Source organism: Notamacropus eugenii, chromosome 5 (assembly GCF_028372415.1).
Source record: "Notamacropus eugenii isolate mMacEug1 chromosome 5, mMacEug1.pri_v2, whole genome shotgun sequence".
NCBI classification, from domain to species: Eukaryota; Metazoa; Chordata; class Mammalia; order Diprotodontia; family Macropodidae; genus Notamacropus; species Notamacropus eugenii.
Window position 1 is genome coordinate 34,300,681 of NC_092876.1, and position 25,666 is coordinate 34,326,346.

The 25,666-nt window shown below is 45.9% G+C and overlaps 1 protein-coding gene across 1 annotated transcript; it reads right to left on the bottom strand.

Annotated features, from left to right (window-relative positions):
• Positions 1-2,731: 2,731 nt before the first annotated feature.
• On the bottom strand, positions 2,732-18,895 carry TNFRSF18 (TNF receptor superfamily member 18). The gene is made up of 6 exons (XM_072608447.1): positions 18,671-18,895; positions 16,575-16,706; positions 7,832-7,919; positions 7,242-7,333; positions 6,103-6,234; positions 2,732-5,776 (listed from the first exon to the last, which is right to left on the bottom strand). The coding sequence occupies exons 1-6, from the start codon at positions 18,843-18,845 to the stop codon at positions 5,655-5,657; spliced, it is 741 nt and encodes a 246-aa protein (XP_072464548.1). The 5' UTR covers positions 18,846-18,895; the 3' UTR covers positions 2,732-5,654.
• Between the last annotated feature and the right edge of the window lie 6,771 nt (positions 18,896-25,666).

Consider the following 25,666-nt stretch of genomic DNA (forward strand, 5'->3'; position numbering starts at 1 on the left):
CTCTGTTCTGGACCCTCTCCTCTTCTCCTTCTATATTGTTCTGCTTGATGATGTTACCAGCTCCCATGGATTCAATGATCACGTCTATGCAGATGATTCTCAGCTTTCTATATGCAGCCATAATGTCTCTCCTGAGTCTCAATCCCACATTTTCAACTGTTTATTGGATGTAGCAAACTGGATGTCTTGTAGTCATCTCAAACTCAACATGTTAAAAAAAAAAAAAAAAAAAGGAAAGGGCAGCTAGATGGCATGGTGGATGGAGCACTGGCCCTCAAGTCAGGAGGACCTGAGTTCAAATTCAGCCTCAGATACTTATTGGCTCTGTGAGCCTGGACAAGTCACTTAAGCCTGATGACCTCCCCAAACAAAACAAACAAAACAGAAAAAGGAACTCATTATCTTTCTCTTAAACTCTCATCCTCTTCCAAACTTCCCTATCAATGACACCACCATCCTCCCACTCATCCACAACTTCAGAATCACCCTCCCTCACTTCCCATTTCCAACCAGCTGCCAAAACACCTTCTCCCTCTATGTCTCTCTTATAATTCCCTCCTGTCCATTCTGACAGCCACCACCCTAGTTCAGATCCTCATCGCCTCCTACCTGGACTATTATACTAGCCTTCTCTTTGGTCTCCCTAGCTTTTGTCTCTGCCCTTTCCAAAGCATTCTCCACAAAACTCCTAAAGGGATTTTCCTAAAGTGTAAGTCAGATCACATCACTCCCCAGATCAGTAAACTCCTGTGGCTCCCTATTGCCTTTGGGATCAAATACCAAGATTAGTGTTTAAGGTCCTTTATTCTGTTACTCTCCTCCAACTCTGCAGTCCAGTCAAAATACCTTTTTTCCATTTTGTGCCCCTGTGCCCAGCGTTCAGCCCCTCCTTGCCTCTGCTGCTTCAAGTCCTCATTGCTCTTCAGAACTCATTTCAAAGGTGGCTTTTCCAGGAGGCCTCTCCTGATCTCTCTCCCTTACAATCCTCATGTATTTATTTATAAATATTCTGTATGTCCTCTCCCCTGAGAGAATGTAAGCACCTCAAGGACAGGAACTGTTTCATTTTTGGTTTTATCTCCCCGTCTCCTAGCACAATGTGTGGCACACAGTAGATGCTTTAATAAATGTTTGTTAATGGATTGATGGATGGATGAATACCATCAAACCAATCTTAGCTACTCATTGAAGCAGTCCCCCAAAGGGCTTCCACTCACCTATGCTGACTTGAGCTCCTGCCAGTTTCTCTACATTTAAGTTATAAAAAAAACCATTTTTCTCACTCTGGGTGATGGTGAGCATAGACACCCACCCAGACTGGCTTCCTCACCTCCTTATCCTCACCACTTCATCCCAATGGTAAGATGGGGGGATTTCCAGAGTTGATCTCTTTGCCCAGCCAAAGGTTCTTTTGAGTTCCAGGAGTGGGTGCTGAGGGTCCCCAGTTTTCTTGCCCCCAAATGACCATTTCTGGGTTCCACCAGACTTCCTGGAAACTTTACCACACCCACGCTTTACATGAGTTAACAGCAAAATTCCCAGGTGTCTCATCAGGAGGCCGGCCCTGACCACAGCTCATCTGGGGAAGGAAAGGGGGGGGCCCCAGGGACTTACTCCTGGCGTCAGCACATTGAAAGCAACCACAAGCCTCTTCCGCTCACCTCCTGTGGCCACCCCCCTCCCACTACCCCTTCTCACAGGCTGGGAGACTTGAAATCCAGCCTGATATCAAGGTAAGGTTCAGGAGAAAGCGTCACTGGTATTTAAAAAGTCCCCAGGTACTACCAGAAAGCCCTACCACTAGCCCTGTACTTCAGACACAGCAGCCATAGCCAGGACAAGGTCCTGCCTATGCTAGGGCATTCAGCAGGGAAGAGGAGCCCCTATCAAAGGGATTTCCCCCCTCAGAGGGAGTGTCCCCCAGACCAGGGACTTCCCTACATATCATGATGACCCTCGCCACCCCCACCAACAGAGTCTTCCTCATTACCTATGCCTTGGCACTGTGCTCTCCCCACTTCTACCCAGTGTATCTCCCCCTCAGATGAAGAGCTTCCTTCCCCAGATGGCAGAGTCATGACTCCCCTCCTATAATGAGGAGTTCCTTGGGGGCAGAGATCATATCTATCCCTCCCTCAACCTGAGAGCTCCCTAATGACAGAAAGGAGACTCCATCCTTCACAGCAGCCCCTTCCCCCGCCCTCTACCTCCTCCCAGGCCTACAGAGGTACCAACCAGGACACGGAAAACAAATCCCTTCCCTCTCCAGGCGAGTCTCTGCTTGCTGCCACCTGGGCCCGCCCTTGCCACCCATGGGCAATTCTACCCCTCCCCAGTGATATCACACATTCATTCCCCCAAGCTTTGGCTGAAGTTCTACAAGATAGTGTCATGGGGAGCTGCCCCTTAGGTGGAAACAGAGCCTCAAGTGGAGGGACTTCAAGGCAGGACTTGGAGCCTGGGCTCAAGGGGACTCTGTATTTCCTGCACATCCCATGGGTTAGAGAGAGAAAAATAAGGCCACAGAATCTGAACCAAGGTTCTGGAAGGGTCCCCAAGGCCAGGGGCCAGAGAACCCCAGCTGGAAGGGACCTCAGAGACCAACATCGGGGGTAATCTCTTAATTTTACCCACAGCGGGGAAACCAAGCCCCATGGGGGAGAAGCAAATGGCCCAAGATCATACACAGTGGCAGAGCTGAAATTCTACTTTAGCACACAGTAAGGCAGAAGATAGGACAAACGCATTTATTATTTACACTGGCTTTGCTGCTAGGGATACAGATACAAAAGTGAATGTATGTTTTTCCTCAAGGAAGTTTTAGTCTATCTGGGAGACAGAAAACACATGTAGAAATATAAACAAGATACATACGCAATAATTTGGTTGGGAGGACCACTAGGAACTGAAGGGATCAGGAAGGGATTCCTGTAGAAGGTGGTGCTTGAGTAGAGTTCTGAAAGAAGTGAGGGGTTGGAAGAGGCAGAGAGGAGGAGAAGGGAATGCACTCCAGGCGTAGGGTACTGTCAGTGTGAACACCTGGAAAGGGGAAACGAGATGTCACGCAGGAGGAAGAGCAGAAGGGCTGATATGGCGTGATCATATAGTGTGAAAAGAAGGGGTGTTGGGGCCATGTCATGAAGCCAAAAAGATCTACAATCCTAATGACAATGGGAAACCCCCGAAGTTTACTGACCAGGAAAGTGAGTGACACAGTCAGACCTGGGCTTTAAGAAAATCACTTTGGTGAGGATGGGTTGAAGAACGGACATAAGATTATAGACTTAGGGCTGGAAAAGACCATAGAAACCATCTAGTCCAATCCCCTCATTTTACAGATGGGGAAACTGAAGCCCAGAGGGCCCAACTAACTGGCTCCCAGTGACATAGGTAGGAAGAAACAGAAGGGGGATTCAACCCCAGATGCTCGGACTCCAAACCCAACACTTTTTCTCATGCATCAGAGAAGTGACTTATTCAGGGTCACACAGGTTGTAAAAAGAAGAGTCAGAATTGGAAGCCAAGCCTCTAGCTTCAGAACCAGCATTCTTTCCACTCTCCCAAATTGCCTCCGTGAGACTCGAAGCAATTAAAGACGAGTTGTTTTGAACCCATTGGTTTTAATGGACCTATGGGCCATCGAGGTAGTCCCGGTGAAAGGTAGTGAGGTTCTGAACCTCATGAGTGGAGGGAGGGAGACTCCTGAGAGAAATATTAGAAAGGCAGAAATGGCACTTAACTGTCGACTCCCTGAGGGCTTGGAGACCCAGGCCAAGCCTAGTGGGAGGACAGTCACCTGAGCTGCGAGGGCCGGGAGGAAGGAAAGATTCTCGAAGGAACAAAGGACAGAAAAGAGATCACAGCAAGTCGTGGGCAAAGTGGGAGGCTTTAGATTGCGTGAGATCTGCATTCAAATGCAGCTTCCCCAGCACTCACTAGATACCTTCCCTTTCCTTACCTATAAAATGCAGTCAGCATGCCCACAGAGGTAGCATGCACAGGGGGTAATAACCCAGCCTTGGAGCCAAGAAGATTAGGGTTATAAGATTATATCTCAGCCATGTAAACCAGCTATAAGTGGCAGAAGTGGAGGGAGTTTCTTCACCTGGATGCCCCTTATATTGAGGAAATTGGAAAGAGTGGGGCAGGGTGCAGAAAGACAACCCCACACTACCAGGGCTAAGAGGATGAGACAAGAAAGTACAAACGGCCAAGTGTTCTATGAATGAATGATTATTCTTCTAAGAGAAGGAAAGGAGCTCAGAGGAAGAGGGGGGCTGCTAGGGAATGGGTCCAGGGGTTCTTCTCCCTTGCAAAGCAAAGTGTGCCCACAATGCAGAAGGCAGAAAGGGAGCAGTCTGGGAGCACTCCAAGCACCATCAGAGCAGCCCTGGGGGAGGAATTTTCCTCACCGGGAGGGAAGCTTGTGCCGCAGAAACTGACAAAGGAGAAAGTGAACATCCCAACGACTGGACACCTACTGATAATAACTATTTAAGCTTAGTAACAGCTATTCATGGCTTGCAACATCTTTATACATAGATCATCTCATTTAATCCTCACAATAATCCCGCGAGGTAGGTGCTATTAATATCTGCATTTTATAGATGGGAAAACTAAGTCTGAGAAGGGTGAAATGATTTGCCCAGAATCATATAATGTGTCAGAGGCAGGACTTGAACTCAGATCTTCTGAACTATCCTACTTAGCTTCCTAGCCATAGGTCCACCAACATTCCACATTCAACTGCTCCTCAGGAAGTGGAATTTGACTCAACTACATGCTAAGGCCAACAAAAAAGATGAAGCTAGATAGGGCTAGAGATCATTCAGTCTGTCATTATAAGGCCCAAACAAGCTCCTCCTTGAGCCCATAGTCCAGTACTCTGTGTTTTGAAGGTAAGCAGGAGGCCACCCTGGAGTGAGGAAGACCTGAACTCAAATCTGACCTCAGACACATACCAGCTGTGTGACCCTGGGCAAGACATTTAACCCTGCATGCCTCAGTTTCCTCATCTGTAAAAAGAGCTGGAGAAGGAAATGGCAAATTACTCCTGTATCTTTGCCAAGAAACTCCCTTCCCCATGGGATCGTGAAGATTTGGATATGATTGATTAAAAGCTGCAATAAAAGGAATTACAAAAGGTGGAAGAACGTTCCAGGCATGGGGGAACAGCTCAGGCAAAGGTCCAGAAGTGGGAGAAGAAATATCATGTCTGGAGTCCAGCCCGCTGGGGTCCTATTACACATCCACTTTGGGAAGTTGATATATTCACAGTCTAAGCTGCCAGAGGGCTGACTCTCCCAATCTTCTCCCTCCTCCTCCTCTTCTTTGGCGCCAGGGTCTGAATCGGGGTGTTGTCACACCAATCTTCCCAATCCTGATGCTGTCTTTGTGAAGCTCCAGTCTTGGGTCCAGATCCGGGATCGTGGCTTGGTTTCCACTGGGCTGGTCCAAGGCCTTTCAACTATCTCACATTCTAGGGGCTTTTACTTGTGGTGCGCTGACCTTGTCCTTAGCCAGAACAAATGGCAGCTTCAGGTAGGTGGGAAGAGGGGTCTAAGAGACGGGAAGCTGGCCTCTCTGCTTGTGTCTCTGGGGTACCCCCTTCAAAGTTCCAGACTGTGGCCAGCTTGAGAGTCAGGGGAGTGCCTTTATACCCATGGATGACCCATCTGGGCCTTGTCCTCTGCTGTCTTCTCCCCCCACTCCTCCTCCGGGAAAGGGCAGTTGCCAATGTCATCAGGGAACCCAGGTCCCAGGGGCAAGATGGACTCTGGAGAGAGGAAGGAAGGTGAGCCCTGGGGTCACTGCTGGGAGGATTGCCTTGACCAGGGAGGACCTGGGGGGGGCACTTTTACTCCTAAAGGTCAGGTAGGCCAGGATTGCAGGGGGAGGAAGAGGCCAGGAAGGGTCAGCCAAATTCGAGGCTGTTGGGTTTTCTGAGTGGGGTGACAGAGGCACCAGTCTCTGGGGCTTCCCCCAAACTCACAGCCCAGCCCACAATTGAGGTGGAAATTGGGAAGGGACTTGGCTGAAGGCTGGCAGTTTGGGGGACAGTGAGGCACCACCACCCTCCTCTCCATCTCCAGCAGGACTGACCTCTATCCTTGGTGCAGGGCGCCTTCTTCACCCACCAGATGTGGAGGACCAACTGGAGAATGACGAGCATGAAGGTGATAGCTGCTAAGCCTGTCAGGATGGCCACAGGGATGCTGTAGGAATTGGAGGGACCTGCAGGAACAGGGCTCATGAGACTTTCTGAGTTTGGGGGGGAAGAGGCACAACAGAGAGGGACACCCAAAGATGCACGCCAACCCTCGTCTGTAGCCAGATTAGGCATAAGGACTGAACTTAAGACTTCATTGATTTAGGGAACTCCCAGGTGAGAAAACACCATCTACCAGTGCAGGTCAACACCACTGCAACTCAAAAATCTTAGAGAATGAATTGCCTAGGTCACTGAGAGGTTAAATGATTGGCCCAAGATCTCAAAGTCAGTATGTATCATTGGCTGGACTTGAACCCAGACCTCCTTGGCCCTGAGGCCACCTCTCTCTCTATTACGCCAATACCGTTGCTAGTTCTGAACATGTCATTCTCCTATTTTAAAAAAATCTCCTTATCACCTTAGGATAAGACCCAGCCTCTCTCAGCCTGACATTGAAAACCCTCCCTAATCTGGCCCCCATCTGCCTTTCATGGGGTTCCATCTCCATTCCTTCTATTCCAATCGAACTGGCTTGCTAGTTTTGCGTTCTACACCACGTTCCTTCGCCTGCCTTGGTGCCTTGGGCACTGATGGCCCCCCATGCCTACAACGCTCACCCTCCTCACCCTGCCCCCAGTAGAATGCTTAGCTTCCTTCATCATACAGCCTAGGCGCTGCCTCCTACAGAGAGCCCTTCATGCTACCCCAAGGCAGTGGGCACCCTTCTGAAATGACTTTATAGGTTTTACTTCTCTGTAAACACCTATCTCCCCCAACCCCGACCCCCAGCCCCAGGAGAATGTGAGCACCTGGAGGACGGAGCCCACTGCACTTTGCGTCTCTAGAGGCCGGCTTGGCTGCTGGACACACAGTAAGTGCTTTAAAAAATGCTAGTGGATTGAATTACTCAGACCCAGAGGCTGCAGGTCAGGGCATGGGCGAGATCAAAGAGGGTGCAGCCATCCTGACGTGTGTGCCTGGGGAGAGGGGCTTTTAAGGAGAAGGGCATGGGAGGGAGGAGGGAGAATACCGGATCCTGATCCTGGAAGTGGAGCCATACCACACAGCACATTATGGGTTCTGTTCCCTGGTCGTACAGTGAGAAATCCCTCCCTGGCGCAGCTGTAACTCAAACACAGAGACAGAAGACAAGTTTGTTTAGGCTACAGCCTCGGCGAGACCAGGTTGGGGGTTTCTATCCCCCATTTCCACAGGGAAGCCTTGTTCTCTACAAAGCTACAGGGTGTCACCTCTGCCCCAGCCCCACCCATCTTAAAATGCTATCAGTCACAAGGGGAGGAGACTGCATGGATGCTGGAAAGATAAACGCCAAGCTGTCCCACTCCTGCAAACCTTGCTTCTGCTGATGGATCAGGGGCTGTTAGCTGAGTGACTTCCCACCTCCTCCCCTAGGGCTTTCTCAGCCTCTGAGGCCCCATGCTGAGCAGATGCTGTTAGGGCGGTAGCCTAAGTCAGCAGAACCTGGGCTCTGAATTGGGGCTGCCTGGAGCCCAAGTCCCCTTTACTGGTGTCTGCACAAGGGGCAAGAGCCAGAAAGTCTCTAGCCCTGAGCCATTCCAGCTCACTGTGCCTTTGGGAGACCTCTCACTCCCAACTTACTCGGTCCAGGGCAGACATTGGCCATCGATGCCATCTGAGTAGGTGCCAAATTCACAGTCCTTGCAACCAAAGCTGAAAAGAAACTTCCCTGGGGACAGAAAGAGTTAGAGATGGTTGGGAAGGACGGTGGTGGAGGGAGAGATGGGGGAGGGGACATGTCCCTCTCTGTCCAGACGAGTCTGCCCAAGGGAATGAAAGACGTGCCTTTATGGCCATGACCACCACTGGAAAAGCAGGGTGCAGTAGTCAAGAGATAATGGATATTATGGTACATATGTGTGTATGCAGGGGTGTGTGGAAATATGTGTATATGTGTCTATATATGTGTACACATATATGTGCCTCACACTGTGGATGTGGCTGAGTGTCTATACATGTGTACACACATACATATGCATACATGCTGTTGTGTGCACATAAGTGCACACACATGTTTATGTGTATGCATGTGTATATGTATGTATATCTTTATGCATATGTGCATGTTTATATATACATGTATCTCTATCTAACCATCCTATCTATCTCTTTATGTCTCTATCTAATCTATTCATCCACCTATCTATCTTTATACCTATATACAAACACGCGTCTGGTTATACTGCCCCAACCATAGCACCTTACCATCCTCCCACACTAGCGGGCTCTTGGCACTGCCCAAAGTAGATCATGTCCATGACCTCTGACCTGCCCTTCCCCCTCCTACCTGGACTGCTGGATGAGCCTCTTACATGCCTCTAGCCTCTCTTCTCTCCAATCCAGCGTCCACTCGGCTGCCAAAGGGCAGGTCTGACCAAGTCACTCCCCTATTCACAAAATGTCAGCAATTCCCCATTACTTGAAGGACAAATCACAAAGCTTCTGTGGGGTATTGAAGACCCCCACAGTCTGGGTCCCACCTAGCTTTCCAGACTTGCGATCCATGACTCCTCACACACTCTACATTCCAATCAAACTGATTTCCTTGCTGTTCTCATCTCCCGTCTTTGCCTTGGCTGTCCCCCGCTTCTAGAGAGGTCTCCCTTCTCATTTTTGCCTTGTAGACTGTTTAGCTTCCTTCAAAGCTCAGCTTCTGATCCCCTTCGCTACTAGTGATTTATCCCATCCCTTTCTCTACATACACCCCCTCCAAAAAACAATCTCACCTTATACTAAATTTACTTTGTTTGTATTTTGGGTTTCTTCTCTACTTTTACATCCATGTCTTTCCAGTTACAATGTAAACTCCTTAATGTCTAGAACTGCTTTAGTTTTTGCCCTTTTATCCTTGACCCCCTAACACACTGCTAGTATACAGTGGGTGCTTAATAAATGCTTATTGAAGGATTGTTTCTGACTGACTTTTACTCTTAAGTAGTTGAGGGCCCCTGGAAAACATCATAATGCTACAGGGTTAGCTACAAGTTAATGTTGTCTGCCTTCACCATTGCAGAATTCACCATTGCTTTAATTCACCTCTGACTGATTCTTTCTCATACATCCCACAATCCAATTTAATAAATACTTATTAAGTACTTCTTCCATACCAGGCACTGTGCTCTGTGCTAGCGATACAAAGGCAAATAGCCCCTGCCTTCCAGGAACTACCATTCTACTTGGGAGAATCACCATGTGCATATAAATGAATAAAGAAAAATATTATCAGGACAGAAAGAGGATTGAGAATGGAAGTCCCCATAGGAGGTGGTATTTGAGTTGGATCTTGATGGAAACTAGGGATTTTAAGAGATAGAGGGGAGGAAAGAAGGTCCTAGTCCTGGACCACTTCCATCCCCTGTCCTTCACCAATCTTCTCCCATCCTCAAAATTTTATTTCAGGTGAGGGGGCACAATTAATGCAAAGGCCCAGAGATGGGAAATAACACACTGATTAGTGAGAATAGTTACTGTGGCTGAAACAAAGATTGTGTGAAGGGAAATAATGCCATAGGAAAAAGAGGTTGGAAGCCAAATAATGGAAGGATGAAAATGACAGAGTGAGGAGTCTCCACTGAAGATTTTTGAACAGAGCAACAACAGCGTCAAGTCTACATCTTGGTAGCAGTGTGGGAGATGGGATGGTGAGGGAAACTACCCGAAGTACAGCAATGTGAAAGAGATTTTCACAGTCTAGGAGAGAGAGGGTGAGGACAAGAACTAGGGAAGAGGCCATGTCAGCACAAAGCAGGGGATGGATATAAAAGGTGCTGAGAATGGACCTGATTTGGCAGTGGATGGGCAGGAGGCTGACCAAGGGAAAGCAAGAAGCAGGGATGACTGGCTCCAAGAGTATGAAGGCAAGGGACTGAAAGGAGGTGGGGTCACCAGTCAGTCAGTCAGTCAGTCAACGAGCATCTAATAAGCACCCTTACTATGTGCCAGACAACAAAAGAAGAAATCTGGAGGAGAAATGGATTCAGAGTGAAATACAGTGAGTTCTACTTTGGACACAATGAGCTGGATAACTGAATTTAGGACTCAGAAGAGGGATTAGAGAAACAGATCAATATGGAATAGTAGAATGTATAGTGTGACAGAGTATTAGAAAAGAACAATAAAATACTACAATATATGATATATAGACTATCAGAATGGATTGCTATCAATTATTAGAATATAACAGATTATTAGAATAGTTTTATATAGAATATTAGAATATATGACATAGATTATTAGAATACCTTGATATAGAATGTAAGATATTAGAATAAGTTGATAAAGATCATTAAACTATATGGAATATGTTATATAGACTATTAGATTGACATAGAATATTACAATGTAAGATATTAGGATAGATTGATATAGATTATTAGAATATATAGAATATGTAACATAGACTATTTGAATCGGACATATATAAGGATATATGGAATATATTATAGAATATTAGAATAGATTTATGTATAACATTAAATAAAATAGAATATATGATGTCAAATATTAGCATGTACACAATACTAGAATATATAGGACATAGAATATCAGCATAGATTGATATATAGGATATTAGCATATCTGGAATATAGTATATGAACTATTTTAAAAGATAAATAGAATATTATGTTCTATTAGAAAATATGCTATGGAATATTAGAATACATTGCTATACAATATATAGAATGTGCTCTAGAATATTAGAAAGTATTGATATTCAATGTTACAATATATGATAAGGAATATGAGAGTAGGTTGACGGAGAACACTAGAATGCAGAGAATCCATGATGTGGAAAATTCAAATCAGCTGACATGAAAGCCATCTTCCTAGAGACGTTCCATGAATCAATTGGAGCTTATGAGATGGCCCCAGGTCCACACCTCCCCCAGCCTCTCCAGCTGCTTCTCCTTAGTCCAACTGGATGTTCTCCTTACCTCTGGTGGTGCCCCAGCCCAGCCCACATTCTGTCTTGCTGTCCACAGAAGCCCCTCACCCCCTAGTTCTAACTAGGTGTCTCATCTGCTCATGATCTTTTAGGGACTCTTCGTTGCTTTGCAAATAATGCATAAATTTCTGACCTTGGCATTCAAGACGTCTATAATCTGGCTTCAAGCAAATAATCAAACCTAATCACCCTCCCTCCCTGACTTAGTCCAGGTCCTAGTCCTGGACCACTTCCATCCCTTGTCCTTCACCAACCTGCTCCCATCCCCAAAATTTTATTCTCAGCATCTTCCTGAGCTAAAACAGTCTCCCCTCTTCCCTCTCCCCTCATGGTCACTCCTTTAAATTTGAAGTAAGATGACACTTCCAGGAGGTCTTCCTAGATCCCTCTCTCCACCCTCAGAAAAAAGTGATAGATTGAAGGGGTGGAGCCAAGATGGCAAAGTAGAAAGACAGACTTGTAGAAGCTCCCCTACATAGCCCAAAGAATACAAACTCTAGAGCAGCAGAAGCCACAGAACAAGAGAGTGAGGGAGATTTCCATCCCAAGACAGCCTGAAAGGCTGACAGAAAGGATCTACTGGGCATGGAGCGGATCAGCCTGAAAGGCTGACAGAAAGGATCTACTGGGCATGGAGCGGATCAGCCTGAAAGGCTGACAGAAAGGATCTACTGGGCATGGAGCGGATCAGCCCGAAAGGCTGACAGAAAGGATCTACTGGGCATGGAGCGGATCAGCCCGAAAGGCTGACAGAAAGGATCTACTGGGCATGGAGCGGATCAGCCCGAAAGGCTGACAGAAAGGATCTACTGGGCATGGAGCGGATCAGCCCGAAAGGCTGACAGAAAGGATCTACTGGGCATGGAGCGGATCAGCCCGAAAGGCTGACAGAAAGGATCTACTGGGCATGGAGCGGATCAGCCCGAAAGGCTGACAGAAAGGATCTACTGGGCATGGAGCGGATCAGCCCGAAAGGCTGACAGAAAGGATCTACTGGGCATGGAGCGGATCAGCCTGAAAGGCTGACAGAAAGGATCTACTGGGCATGGAGCGGATCAGCCTGAAAGGCTGACAGAAAGGATCTACTGGGCATGGAGCGGATCGCAGCCCTGTGTGGGCTGCACAGCACAGCAGTGACAGGACCGGAAACAGGCCTCAGGGCACCACCAGCAGCAACAATTCCCACACTGCTCAACCCACAAATGCCAAGGACAGCTTCAAAGGTCAGTGAAACAGCTCTTTCACCCAGGACAGGGGAACGTGGATCTGGACCACCAGCAGCAGCCACTGAGACAGCATTGTCCATTTTTGGAGTACTCTGTCTAAAGCTCCTGTGGGAATTGAGCAGCTGATCTGAATCTTAGCCCTGAGCATGGCCCTGGGGTGAGGAGGAGTACTGGTGCAGTGGAGCTGGAGGCAGTTGTGGAGAGGGAATTCTACTCACAGATTCTGGGCAGAAAAGTTTTTGGTTGTTCGCAGACCAGTGCACAGACCAGGAGAGGAGTAAATTCCTCTCCCTTGAATGTGCCACCTTGGAAGAACTGAGAACTTACAGGTCTACAGAGTATACCCTCCTCTTTACAAAGGACTCAAAAGTCAAGTAACTGGCTGGGAAAATGCCCAAAAAAGGGGGAAAAAATAAGACCATAGAAGGTTACTTTCTTGGTGAACAGGAATTTTCTTCTATTCTTTCAGATGAGGAAGAACAATGCATGCCATCAGAGGAAGTCAAGGTTTCTGCATCCAAAACCTCCAAAATAAATATGCAGTGATCTTAGGCCATGGAAGAGCTCAAAAAGGATTTTGAAAATCAAGTAAGAGAGGTGGAGGAAAAATTGGGAAGAGAAATGAAAGCAATGCAAGAAAATCATGGAAAGCAAGTCAACAGCTTGCTTAACAGAGACCCAAAAAAATGCTGAAGAAAATAACACCTTGAAAAATAGGCTAACTCAACTGGCAAAAGAGGTCCAAAAAGCCAATGAGGAGAAGAACGCATTAAAAAGCAGAATTATCCAAATGGAAAAGGAGATTCAAAAGCTCACTAAAGAAAATAGTTCTTTAAAAATTAGAATGGAGAAAATGGAGTCAACGACTTCATGAGAAATCAAAAAATTACAGAACAAAACCAAAAGAATGAAAAAATAGAAGATAATGTGAAATATCTCATTGGAAAAACAACTGACCTGGAAAATAGATCCAGGAGAGATAATTTAAAAATTATGGGACTATCTGAAAGCCATGATCAAAAAAAGAGCCTAGACATTATCTTTCATGAAATTATCAAGGAAAATGGCCCTGATAGTCTAGAACCAGAGGATAAAATGAATATTGAAAGAATCCACTGATGACCTCCTGATAGAGATCCTAAAAGAGTAACTCTTAGGAATATTGTAGCCAAATTCCAGACTTCCCAGGTCAAGGAGAAAATATTACAAGCAGTCAGAAAGAAACAATTTGGGTATTGTGGAAATACAATCAGGATAACACAAGACCTAGTAGCTTCTACATTAAGGGATCAAAGAGCTTGGAATATGATATTCCAGAAGTCAAAGGAACTAGGATTAAAACCAAGAATCACCTACCCAGCAAAACTGAGTATAATATTTCAGGGGAAAAAGTGGTCATTCAATGAAATAGAGGAATTTCAAACATTCTTGATGAAAAGACCAGAACTGAATAGAAAATTTACCTTTCAAACACAAGAATCAAGAGAAGCATGAAAAGGTAAACAGGAAAGAGAAATCATAAGGAAATCATAAGGGACCTTCTAAAGTTGAATTGTTTACATTCCTACATGGAAAGATAATATTTGTAACTCTTAAGACTTTTCTCAGTGTTTGGGTAGTTGGAGGGATTACACACACACGCACACACACACACACACACACACACATGCACACACACGTATATATACAGACAGAGAGCACAGGGTGAGTTGAATAAGAAATGATGATATTTTAAAAAATGAAATTAAAGGGTGATACAGGAATATATTGGGAAGAGAAAGGGAGAAATGGAATGGGGGAAATTATCTCTCATAAAAGAGGCAAGAAAAAGCTTTTTCAATGGAGGAGAAAAGGGAGGAGATGAGAGGGGAAAAGGGAAGCTTACTCTTCACATTTGGCTTAAGGAGGGAATAACATGCACACTCAATTTGGTTTGAAAATCTATCTTACACAACAGGAAAGTAGGGGAGAAGGGGAGAAGTGGGGTGGGGAGGATGATAGAAGGGAGAAATGGGAGGAAGGAGTAATTAGAAATAAACACTTTTGGGGAGGGACAAGGTCAAAAGAGAGAATAAAATAAATGGGGGGCAGGATAGAATGGAGGGAAATATAGTTAGTCTTACACAACATGACTATTATGGAAGTCTTTTGCAAAACTATACATATATAGCCCATATTGAATTGCTTGCCTTCTCAGTGGGGATGGGTGGGGAGGAAAGAAGGGAGAGAAGTTGGAATTCAAAGTTTTAGGAACGAATGTTGAGAATTGTTCTTGTATGCAACTGGGAAATAAGAAATACAGGCAATGGGGTATAGAAATCTATCTTGCCCTACAAGAAAAGAGAGAAGATGGGGATAAGGGAAGGGAGGGGTGTGATAGAAGGGAGGGCAGATTGGGGGAAGGAGTAATCAGAATGCAAGGTGTTATGGGGTGGGGGAGGGTAGAGATGGGGAGAAAATTTGGAATTCAAAATTTTGTGGAAATGAATGTTTAAGACTAAAAACAAATAAATAAACATTAAAAAAAGGGAAGGGATGAAACACACAAAAAAATTGATGGATTTTCTCTGTCTCATCCTCCCACACATAAACCCCTCCCACCCCCCCACTCCACCCCCATCAGATTGTCAGTTTCCTGAGGCCAGCACCTGGGCTGTTCTATCTTTGCATCCCCAGTCCATCCTAGTGCCTCCGAGTCCACAACTATCTATGATATGTCTGCTGTGAGATGTCCCTGTCCTTTGGGGGAGAAAACGTGTAGAGTGTAGTGTGTTATATTAGAAAGAGCAAGCACTGAACTTAGAGTCAGCAGTTTGGCCACCTACTCCTTGCCCCTCAATCTGCTTACCCCGCACTGGAGACAGAAAACCCACCCAGAGTGAGGGATTATGGGTAAAGCAAGGGACTCACTTTAAAGGACTGGGGTTCAAATCTTGGCTTTGTCACTTACTGGCTGTGTGGCCCCGGCAAGTCTGTAGGTCTCATTTTCCTCATGTATCAAATTAAGCAGCAGGACTAGAAAGCTCTAAGTTCCAGACAAACCAGTGCATTTGCTGTTCCCTAAACTCAGCATTTCATTTCCTGTCACCACATCTTTGCAGAGTCTGCCCCTTGTGTCTATATTACACTCCGTGCCTTCACTTTACCTCTTAAATCCATTCATATCAGGGTCTCCCTCCCACAGGAAGCCTTAGCCAAGTCATTCCATCTTCTTGCTCCTCAAATTGTAGTGATGTCCCCCCAGTGGAATGTGAGCACCTTAAAGTCAGGCACTGTTTACATGGTGCCTGGAATATAGTAGGAGCTTAATAAATGCCTGTAAAATTGACTCTTAGGTCCCTTTCAGCTCTGAGCTGAAGAATGTGTAACCCTGTCTAAAAGTCTATGCTCCTAAGTATAGGCAATGTAATCTGAAAGATGATGGGGAAGCTAGAAAAACTTCTGAAAAGATGTGGCGATGAGGGGAGAGTATAGAATAGGATCCAAGGATCCAACCCCTTATTTTACAGAGGGGGTAACTGAGGCATGGGAGCATGGAGTTACTTGCCTGAGGTAATAAGTCACAGGCAGGAGTTGGACTCTGGCTCTCTGACTCCAGAGTGAATGCCCTTTCTATTGTACCACACTGCCTCCTTAGTGGATGCCAGCATGTGCAGATATATAGACCTAGGGGATGGAATGTTGAGTTCTGGGATGGGAGCATTAAACTGATTTGTCTGGGTTGGAGGAAATGGGATAGAGAATTATAAGAAACACAGTTGGAAAAGCCAGGTTGTAAAGGGCCATAAAATGACCGACTTTCCCCACAGTAGGTACTTAATAATTGCTTACATATAAATTCCTTGAGGGTTTCTCTTTGGTCTTTGTGTCCCTAGTGTTTGGCATGGTGTCAGTATACAGCAGGCACTTCCTAAATGCTCACGGATCACTCCAGTTAAACTGGCTTGGGTATCTATTCTTAGCTGGCTTCTTTTCAAAAGTTTTGCCCTTCACCTCTTGCCTGTTCCAGCACCCCCTGAGTTCCCATGCCTGGGTGTGGGTAGAGGCTGCAGGCCCAGCATGCATAAGTCACAAAGCAGAAAATGGGGAGCAGAGTGCAAAAGTGATCAGCACTGCGTCCTCGAGAGGAGTGCGGCCGTGTGTCAATGCTCACCGAGGAGGAGGACCTGCTGGCCGGGGGAGCACGTGTGTTTCTTGCAGCTTTTACACTCCGAATCCCCACAGAACTCTCCAGGCGTGGCACAGGTACAGCCTTTCAGCTGGTCAGACAGGCATGGCCTGGTACCTGAGAACAAAAGTACGAGGCACTAGGGTACGTCTGCAGGGGCAGGGGCAGGGCCAGCCCCTTCTTAGACCTAGGGGACCAGGTGCCTTGGAGACCGCTGCAAGTCACACAGAGACTCACAAAATGACTTTGGAAGCCCACCCCCTTCATTTTAGAGATGGGGAAACTGAGGCTTAGAAGGACAAAGTGTCTTGCTGAGTCACACAGCTGGTGTCTGAGGTGAGATCTGAACCCAGGTCTTCTTGACCCCAGGTCTAACATCATCCACTAAAGCATGTTGCCCCTCATAGAGGGACCTCAGAGGCCATCCAATCTAACCTGAACCTGACCAGTACTCCCTTGGACAATCCCATTCTCTGACTGTCAAGTGGTCATTTAACCTCCCTGAGGAAATCCATCAATCAATGAAACAGTCAAGAAGCATTCATTGAGAGCTAGCATTTTAGGTTTGCAAAGTGCTTTACATATGGCAGCCTCATTTACTGAATCACTTGCTTTGCACCAGGTAATGTACTAACCTTGGTAGACACAGAGAAGGGCAAAGACATCCTCTGCCCTCAAGAAGCTTAAATGCTAAAGGGGAGGGAAGAAAACAAATAAATGGGAAATCAAAAGGAGTCTACAACATACTGCAGAGTAGATAAAAGATAACCTTCAAAGGGAGGGTTCTAGCATCTACCACCCCTCCAGGCAACTTATTCTTTGTGTAGACTGCTCCCCACAACATCAGGTCTAAATCGACCCAGTGCAACTCTCTTCTGAGTCCCCCTTCCCCCGCTGTTCCTCATTCTGTCCTCAGAGGCCAAGCTGAATAAGTTTAACTCCTCCTCTAGGTGACAATCTTTCAAATATATGAACACAACTCTCATTTCTCCTCCTCCAGGCTTAGTTTCCTCATTTCCAGTCCCGGCCATTCTTGCACGTCAGCTGAAACAGTGGAGAGAGGGAAAGACTTGGAGTCAGGAGGTCCTAGGCGCAATCTCTTCTCTGACATATCTTAAAATGGCCTACACGACCCTGGGCAAGTCATTCACCTCTTGATGCCCCTACAAAATGCTCTAGAACTCTAAGCGAGAGCTGAGCTATTTATCTACAGCGATTTTACCCACCCTAATGAAATGCCATTTCTAGAACTCTTCCTCTGCCAGAACACACACACATTCCTCATATGGTAGGTAAAAATCATCCCCCCAAACTCACTTTACCACCCATTCATCCACCCACGAGCCATCTTTCCCCTTGAGCAAAGGAATGGCTTCCCCTCACGCACAACCCACACCCTGGGTAAATGCCACCACCCTCCCACAGTCAGAGTGGGGGCTCCCCTTAGGGCATTGCCACACCCAGCCTGGTGATGTCTGGGGCCAGTGAGCAGTCCAGGGGACCTCCAGCCCAAGCCCTGATCAAGGGCAGTGTATCCCTGACTTTGATCCTCAGGAAAGGCTTTCTGGAAGAAGAGGAATACCTGCATTGCTCTGACACTTCAACTCAAGGAGCATATATTAAGCACCTACTACATACACGCCAAGCACCAAACAGAGTGTCAGGGAAATGAAGCAAAGGATGAAAACAGTCTTCTACAAGCCTCTACTCCAACACACTGAAGTCCTGGTCTAAGACTGTGGGTGGAGAATTGGACTCCAGGGTGTTGGAGTATATCTTGAGTGTGGCCAAAGAGAAAGGCCAATAGGAGCTGGGGAGGTGACGGGGCAGAGGCCGAGGAGAATGGGGATAGGAAACCTACTGCAGCTTTCTCCCCAGACCCCCTCACCTAACCCCCAGAGCCTCCAACCTTTCTGTCCTCCGAATCCCCAAAATGGAGATACCACCTACCGACCCTCCACTATCAAGTGACACAGACCTTGCCCCCGGGGCCCGCCGTAGCCCAGTCCGAGGGTGGGGCACGCTGGCCCGGGGACCCTCTTCCCCATTCCCTCCCTCACCCCATCACCTTCTTCTCTTACTCGAGTTGCAAACGCTACAGCAGCGTAAGACGTTGTCCTTCTGCAGCACGAACTGTCCTGGCCCGCAGCGTGCAGGGATTGAACGATCCAGCCCCAGGACCTGGTCCTCACCCTGGCCCCGCCGGCACAGGAGGAAAACACCCCACCAAGCACCCACAACCCAAGCGACTCCCATCGCTACACCTCGCGTGAGGTACACCACCGACTTGTGGAGTATTTGAGAAGCTAGGATCCCTCCCCCGTCTGGCCACACCCCCCTGGACCCGGTCTAGACACAGCGGAGGGGGCGGGAAGGGGGGAGAGGGGCGGGACTGAGGCGACTCGGGACGCGGAGCCTAGAATCCAGGTTAGCAGTACCGCAGGAGACTTGGAATCCTAGAACAACTGGTTGTCTCTCTGCCCATGTTTTCCGAGCAAAACTCCGTGTAAACTATAATTCTTCCAGGTGGATTAGACGCGGGTCCTCCTTTTCAACACACATACATACACAAATACACACACACACACACACACACATACACATGCCCACGCGCGTGCACACGAACACACACCACAGAGGAGAGGCCAGGAACCGAATCTGTCTGAACACGCAGGCAGGCTCTGAATGAAGGTTCACAAGCTTGCATTAAGTACTCTCACATTTCCTAGCTTGGAGTCTCCTGAGGACAAGTGATTAGGATGCTCCAGGCTTTGGGCTGGGTGCTGGAGATCCCATGTGGGGGAGTCCTCAACTACTTTGCGAACTAGGAACGCTGACTTCCTTCCCGCTGATGGCAGAAGACCTCCCTCTCCAGACTGAGCTTTTCTGCCTAGAATGCTCTCCCTTCTCATCTCTGCCTCTCGGCTTCCTCCAAGTCTCAGCTGAAGTCGCATCGACTCCAAGAAGTCCTGCTCAATCCCTCTCAATGCTGATACCTTCCCTCTGCTGCTCTGCTCCGATTTATCCTGCCTATATTTTACTTATACAGAGTTCACTGTAGAGTGATCTCTCTGCAGATTCCCAGTCCATATAGTCAGTCTCTATCCTGAGCTTCAGGACCACACAACTATCTACCTATTGGACATTTCCAACTGGATGTCCAACTGGATGGGTATTTCAAACTCAACAAGTCCAAAACAAAATTCAGTTACTCCCCTATCCCTCTCCGTAGTCGCTTATTATTGGTGGAAGTTTCCACCAACCCCCCCAACACCCAGACTCCTATCTTTGGGTTATCCTCAAGAGCTCACTTTCCTTCACCCCACATCCTACCCAGTTGGATGTCAGATTCTTGTCATTTCTGTCTCTGGAACCCTCCTCCTCTGCATTCTCACAGCCACCTCATTGGACTCATCACCTCCCACCTTGCCCTATTGAGATTGCAGGGGGGGAGGTGGAGGGTTCTGTGCTTCACATTTCTCTCTCCCCTCTCCAATCCATTGATCCATCCTCCACACAACTACCAAAGGGATCCTCCAAAAGCACAGGTCCGACCACACCCCCTTCTTCTACCTCTACAAAGAACCAATATAAGTTCCTCAGGTTGACATTTAACATCCTTCACAATCTGACTGTACCATAAAATATATAAAGAGGAGGAAAGCAGAAGGCTGGGGGGGGGGGGTGTCAGATGGGGCTCCAGCCTCCCCTGATTATGTCTGTTACCTATATAAGCAGTTGCACCCTGCTAGAATATAAGGTCCTTGGAAGCCCCTTCTCTAGTACCTAGCACCAGGCCTGGCACACAGCAATAACAGAAAGTGTTCATATAGAACTTTAAGGTTTACAAAGAACTTTACAAGTTATCTCATCTAGTCCTTATAACAACCCTGGGAGGTAGGTGCTATTGCTACCCCCATTTTACAGATGAGAAGACTGAGGATAAGAGGATTTAAGTGACTTGCCGAAAAATCTTATGTCTCAGGCAAGAACTGAATACCAGGCACATGGTAGACACTTAATAGATGTTTATTGATCGATTGATTAAAATTCAAGTCTTCCTGACAAATGTTTGTTGAATGAATAAAAAATGGGACAATACCAAGACTGCAGAAGACCTTGAATGCCATGTCAAGATGGTATATCTGAGAAATTGAGTCTGAGCTGACATGATGGTGAGGGAGAAGAGGAGGGATACAGCTTTTAAGGAAAGGTCAATTTGCTTACAGCCCTGGACTCCCAAGAGCATTTTCCCAAGGCTGTAGTTATGTGCCCTTCAACTCAAATAAATTTGTCATGTATTATTATACGTACTAGGCACTGTGCTAAGTGTTAAGGATAAAAAGAAAGGAAACAAACCAGTTCCTACTCTGAAGGAGCTCATGGAGACACCCAGGTTAAGGAAGGCTGGGAAAGGTTCCTGGTAGAAGTTAGGACATTAGCCAAGATTTGTAGGGAGCCAGGGAAATCAGGAGGCAGAGAGAGATAGTTCCAATCATGAGGGACAGGCAGGGAGTCAGGAGATGGAGTGCCTTTTTTTTGGAGGCAATTTGGGATTAAATGACTTGCCCAGGGTTGCACAGCTAGAAAGTATCTAAGGCCCCATTTGAGCTTAGATCCTCCTGACTCCAGGGCCTGAGCTCTATCTACTCCACCACCTTGCTGCCCCTGATGGAGTGTCTTACAGGACAAATAATGAGTTTCACTGGATCACAGCATGTATAGAAGAGAGTAAAGTGCAAAAAGACTGGACAAGTAGGAACAGGTCAGATTGCAAAGGGCTTTGAAAGTCAACTAGGGGATTTGATCCTCCAAGTCATAGGTAACTACTGGAGTTTACTGAGGAGGGGCTGACATGGTCAGACCTGAGCTTTAGGAAGATCAATTTGACAACTGAGTGAAGGATGAGCTGGTATGGGCAGGATGTGGGGTGTAGGGGAGGGCGGTCCCAGGCATCTCCATGACCTGTGAACAACTTCTCATCTGTGCTTGTGGGAGAGTCTTCCTCCTCACTATCTCTTATATCTTCTCCACCCTCTCCCCTAACCCCTCATCCCCTTTTGCATAGACTGTCAGTTCCTGACTCTGAAATGGTCTGCCTGCCTACAGTATCTTTCTTGTCTAATTCATCTTACACACACGCCTCCTAAGTAATCTCATGGAACAGCTCTGATCACCCTTTCTTTCCCTGCTAAAGAATCTTCACCAACTCCCTACTGCCCAAAGGAGGGGTAAAAAAAGATCCAAGCCTTAGCCTGGCTTTTGAGGCCCTCCACAATCTACCTTTCTAGCCTTAGCTTATATTCCTTTCCAGTTTCAACCAAACTGGACCAAACTACATTCTGTCACCATGCTCATTTGCCCACTTCCCTGGCTTTGCCCGCACCATCTCTAAAAGTCAATGCTTCCTCTTCCCTGCTTCTCATCTCCACCTTTCCTACCATGAAGTCTTTCCTGATGGCCCCAAACCATACAGGATCTAGCACTTTTACATTTTCTCTGACCATGGTTGGACCTTTCCTATGAAACCTCTGCATTATGGGGTACAGTAATTCCAGTCATGTCCACACACAGAATCTCCAGGGTTTTCCTGGGATTTCTGTGCCTCATAACATAGAGATGATGCCTATACCCCATATCATATTTTGATAGATACAATTTTAATAATAATAATATATTTTGTGATATATTCTATTTTTACATCACATACATTTTGCCCTATAACTTCCCTCTAGAGTCATTCCTTGAAACAAAGAATTCTTTTTTTAATCCAGCAAAATTGATCAGTGCATACTGAGAAAAATATAATTACAGACAATCTCAGACCTGTGGACTCCCATATCTGCCAAACTTCCACCAAGGTTGGGGAGGTGTCTTTTCATGTCTTTTCTTTAGGACTTGGCTTGTTCCTAACACCTTTACAACATTTTTAAAATTCTTTTGTGGGGGACATCTAGTGACAAGATACAAGACTGAGTAAGGAATCCTCTGAAGCCATGCCAAATTCCCCTCCAAACAAATAGAAAATGAATGGCCTCAGAAATGGTGTAGGAGCAGGGAAGCAGCTCACCAGCCCAGCAGGAAAGGGTAGGAGGGGATTGAGATCCAAGAGCAGCTGCAGTCAGCCTCACAGCAGGGGGCCCTCAGCAAGCCTCCAAGCCTGAGACAATCCACAAGCAAGAGCTCCCCTCCCACAAGTCAGTCGCCCCCTAGGCAAGTGAGCAGTCAGTGCAGACAACAAGACCCCAGTGCAAGCCACCAAATAGTCTTTAATCCCATTACTGACCAGCGGTGAAGCCCCACCATGGAGCTGGCCAGCAGCAAGATCCCCATCCCTGGGACCTACCAGCAGAGACCCTGTTTCTATAGCAACCCAGCAGCAGAACCTCATCCCTCAGATATCTCAGCAACAAAATTACTCCTCTAGGAGTAATGCCAGAAGAGAGGCCCTGTTTCCATAGCAACCTAGCAGCAGGGGTCCCACCTCTTTGGAGCAGACCAGCAACAAAATCTCTCCCCCAGGGCTAGCCACCAGAAAGACTCTGTTACCATAGCAACCCAGCAGCAAGGCTGTAGCCCCTGGAGCAGGCAGTCTGCTAACCCTCACACCCAGGGGAGGCCAGCAGGAAGGCTCCACTACCCCCAGTACAAGCCACAGGGAAAGCCTCCCCTGTCAAGAAAGCAAGCAGCTAAGCCCTGAAGCCCAATGAGAGCCAGCAGTCAGACCCAGGGACCCAGCACAAAAGACTTGGGACAGTGCAAGAACAGAGTCCAGCTCTCACACCAAGTAACAAAAAAGGCAGAAAAAAACCCAAACAAACAAAAGCAAACAAACAAAAAAGAGCTTGACGATACAAAGTTACTATGGTGACAAGCAGGAGGATCAAGACATAAACTTAGAAGAGGACAATAGTGTCAAAATTGCTACATGTGAATCCTCAAAGGAAAATCTAATTTGGTCTCAGGCCCAAAAAGAATTCCTGGAAGAGCTTTAAAGGGTGTTTAAAAAGAAAACTAGAGAAGCAGAAGAAAAAGTGGGAAAAGAAATGAGGGTAATACAAAAGAATTATTTTAAAAGGATTCAACAGCATGGGGGAAAACATACAAAAATTTACTGAGGAAAATAACTCCCTAAACAATAAATATCAAGATATGATCGAACAAAATCAAAATGTAAAAAAAAATAGAAGAAAATGTAAAATTTCTCATTGGAAAAATAACTAACCTAAAAAATAAATCCAGGAGAGATAACATAAGAATTATTGGACTACCTGAAAGTCAAGATCCGAAAAAAAAAAAAGCCTGGACAACATCTTTCAAGAAAACTGCCTTGATATATTAGAACCAATCCACACATAACCTGCGTGAAAGAGATCCCAAATGGAAACTCCCAGGTACATCACAGCCAAATTCTAGAGCTCACAGCTCAAGGAGAAAGTATTGCAATCAGCCAAAAAAAACCCAATTCAAATATAGTGGAGCTATAGGCAAGATTACTCAAGATTTAGCAGTTTCCACATTAAAGAACCAGAGGCTTAGAATATGAAATACCAGAAAGCAAAGGAGTTAGAATTACCACCAAGAATCACCTACAGAGCAAAATTGAATATAATCTTTCAGGGGGGAAAAGGATATTTAAGGAAATAGAGGACTTTCAAGCATTTCTAATTAAAAGACCAGTACTGAATTTGAAAAAATACTGGAAAAATTTGACTTCAAAATATAAGACTCAAGGAAAATATAAAAAAGTAAAAATGAAACAAGAAAGAGAAAACAAGAAATTGAATAAGGTTAAATTGTTTCTATTTCTATATAGCAAGGTAATATCTGTCCCTCTAAACAACTTTATTACAATAAGAGCAATTAGAAGGAATGTATATAGACAGAGAATGGGGGTGTAAAATGTCTTTATGGGATGATACCAAATAATAAAAAATAAAGGGTGAGAAAGGAAATTGCACTAGAAAAAGAATAGGGTAGATTGAATGGGGTAAATTATTCCCACATGAAAGTGGCATATATATAATGGAGGGGAAGATTGGGTGTCAGGGGGTGGACAAAGCTTAACTTAAACCTTACTCTCATCAAAATTGACTCAAAGAGGGGATAACATACATACTCAGTTGGATATAGAAATCTATTTTCACCTATAAGGAAGTAAAAAGAGATGGTGATCAAAAAGGGAAAGGTGGTGATCAGAAGTAAAATATTTGTGAAAAGGGAAAGGGGGGAGTGGGTGTAACAGCAAGGACCCCAACATACACAGGAGGACCTGCTATACAGGTTCTTAGATCTGCTTTTCTAAAAGGAAAGCAACTTTTGATGAGTCAATAATCTATGTTAATCAAGCACATACGTCATTCACTTAGTTCAGGGGGAAAGGTTCAGCACCCTGAACTTCAGAGAAATAAAGACCAAAACAGAAATTACAAGCAGAAATTATAAATAGAAAGACCAAAAGACAGGGCTTCCAGATGTCTGACCATAAGTGAAACATACATCATAGATCAACAGCCAGATCCAACTGTCTGACCATACATACATAGTAACCAGAGAGAGAAGTACCAACATCTGGGTTTTCAAAACTGCGGGGCTCCTTAGCAGCTACCCAGAGCCTTGTCTGGCCAAACAAACACTTCTAATGAGTAAGCCCCAAAGAAAAACCTCACCTCAGAGTATATATACACTTTTCAAGGCATGATGCTCTGAGTGCCTCAATAGAAATTAACAAAAGGTATGGGCCTTCCTACAAAACAAATCTCCCCTAATCAAACTTCCCTTAATGGACAGGACCATTAATGGGTGGGGAAGATCTTTAACTCTCATAATTAACTTTACAGGGGGTAAGAGAAAGAGGGGGATAAACAAGGGGAAAATAGCATGGGAGGTAATACACTGTTATCATAATGATACATGTGAATGGGATTAACTCACCCATAAAACAAAAATGGATAGCAGAATGGATTTAAAAAATAGAATTCTACAATATGTTGTTTGCAAGAAACACATTTGAAGGGGAGAGATATACACAGGGTAAAGGTGGGAGGCTAGAATAGAATCTATGATGCTTCAGTTGA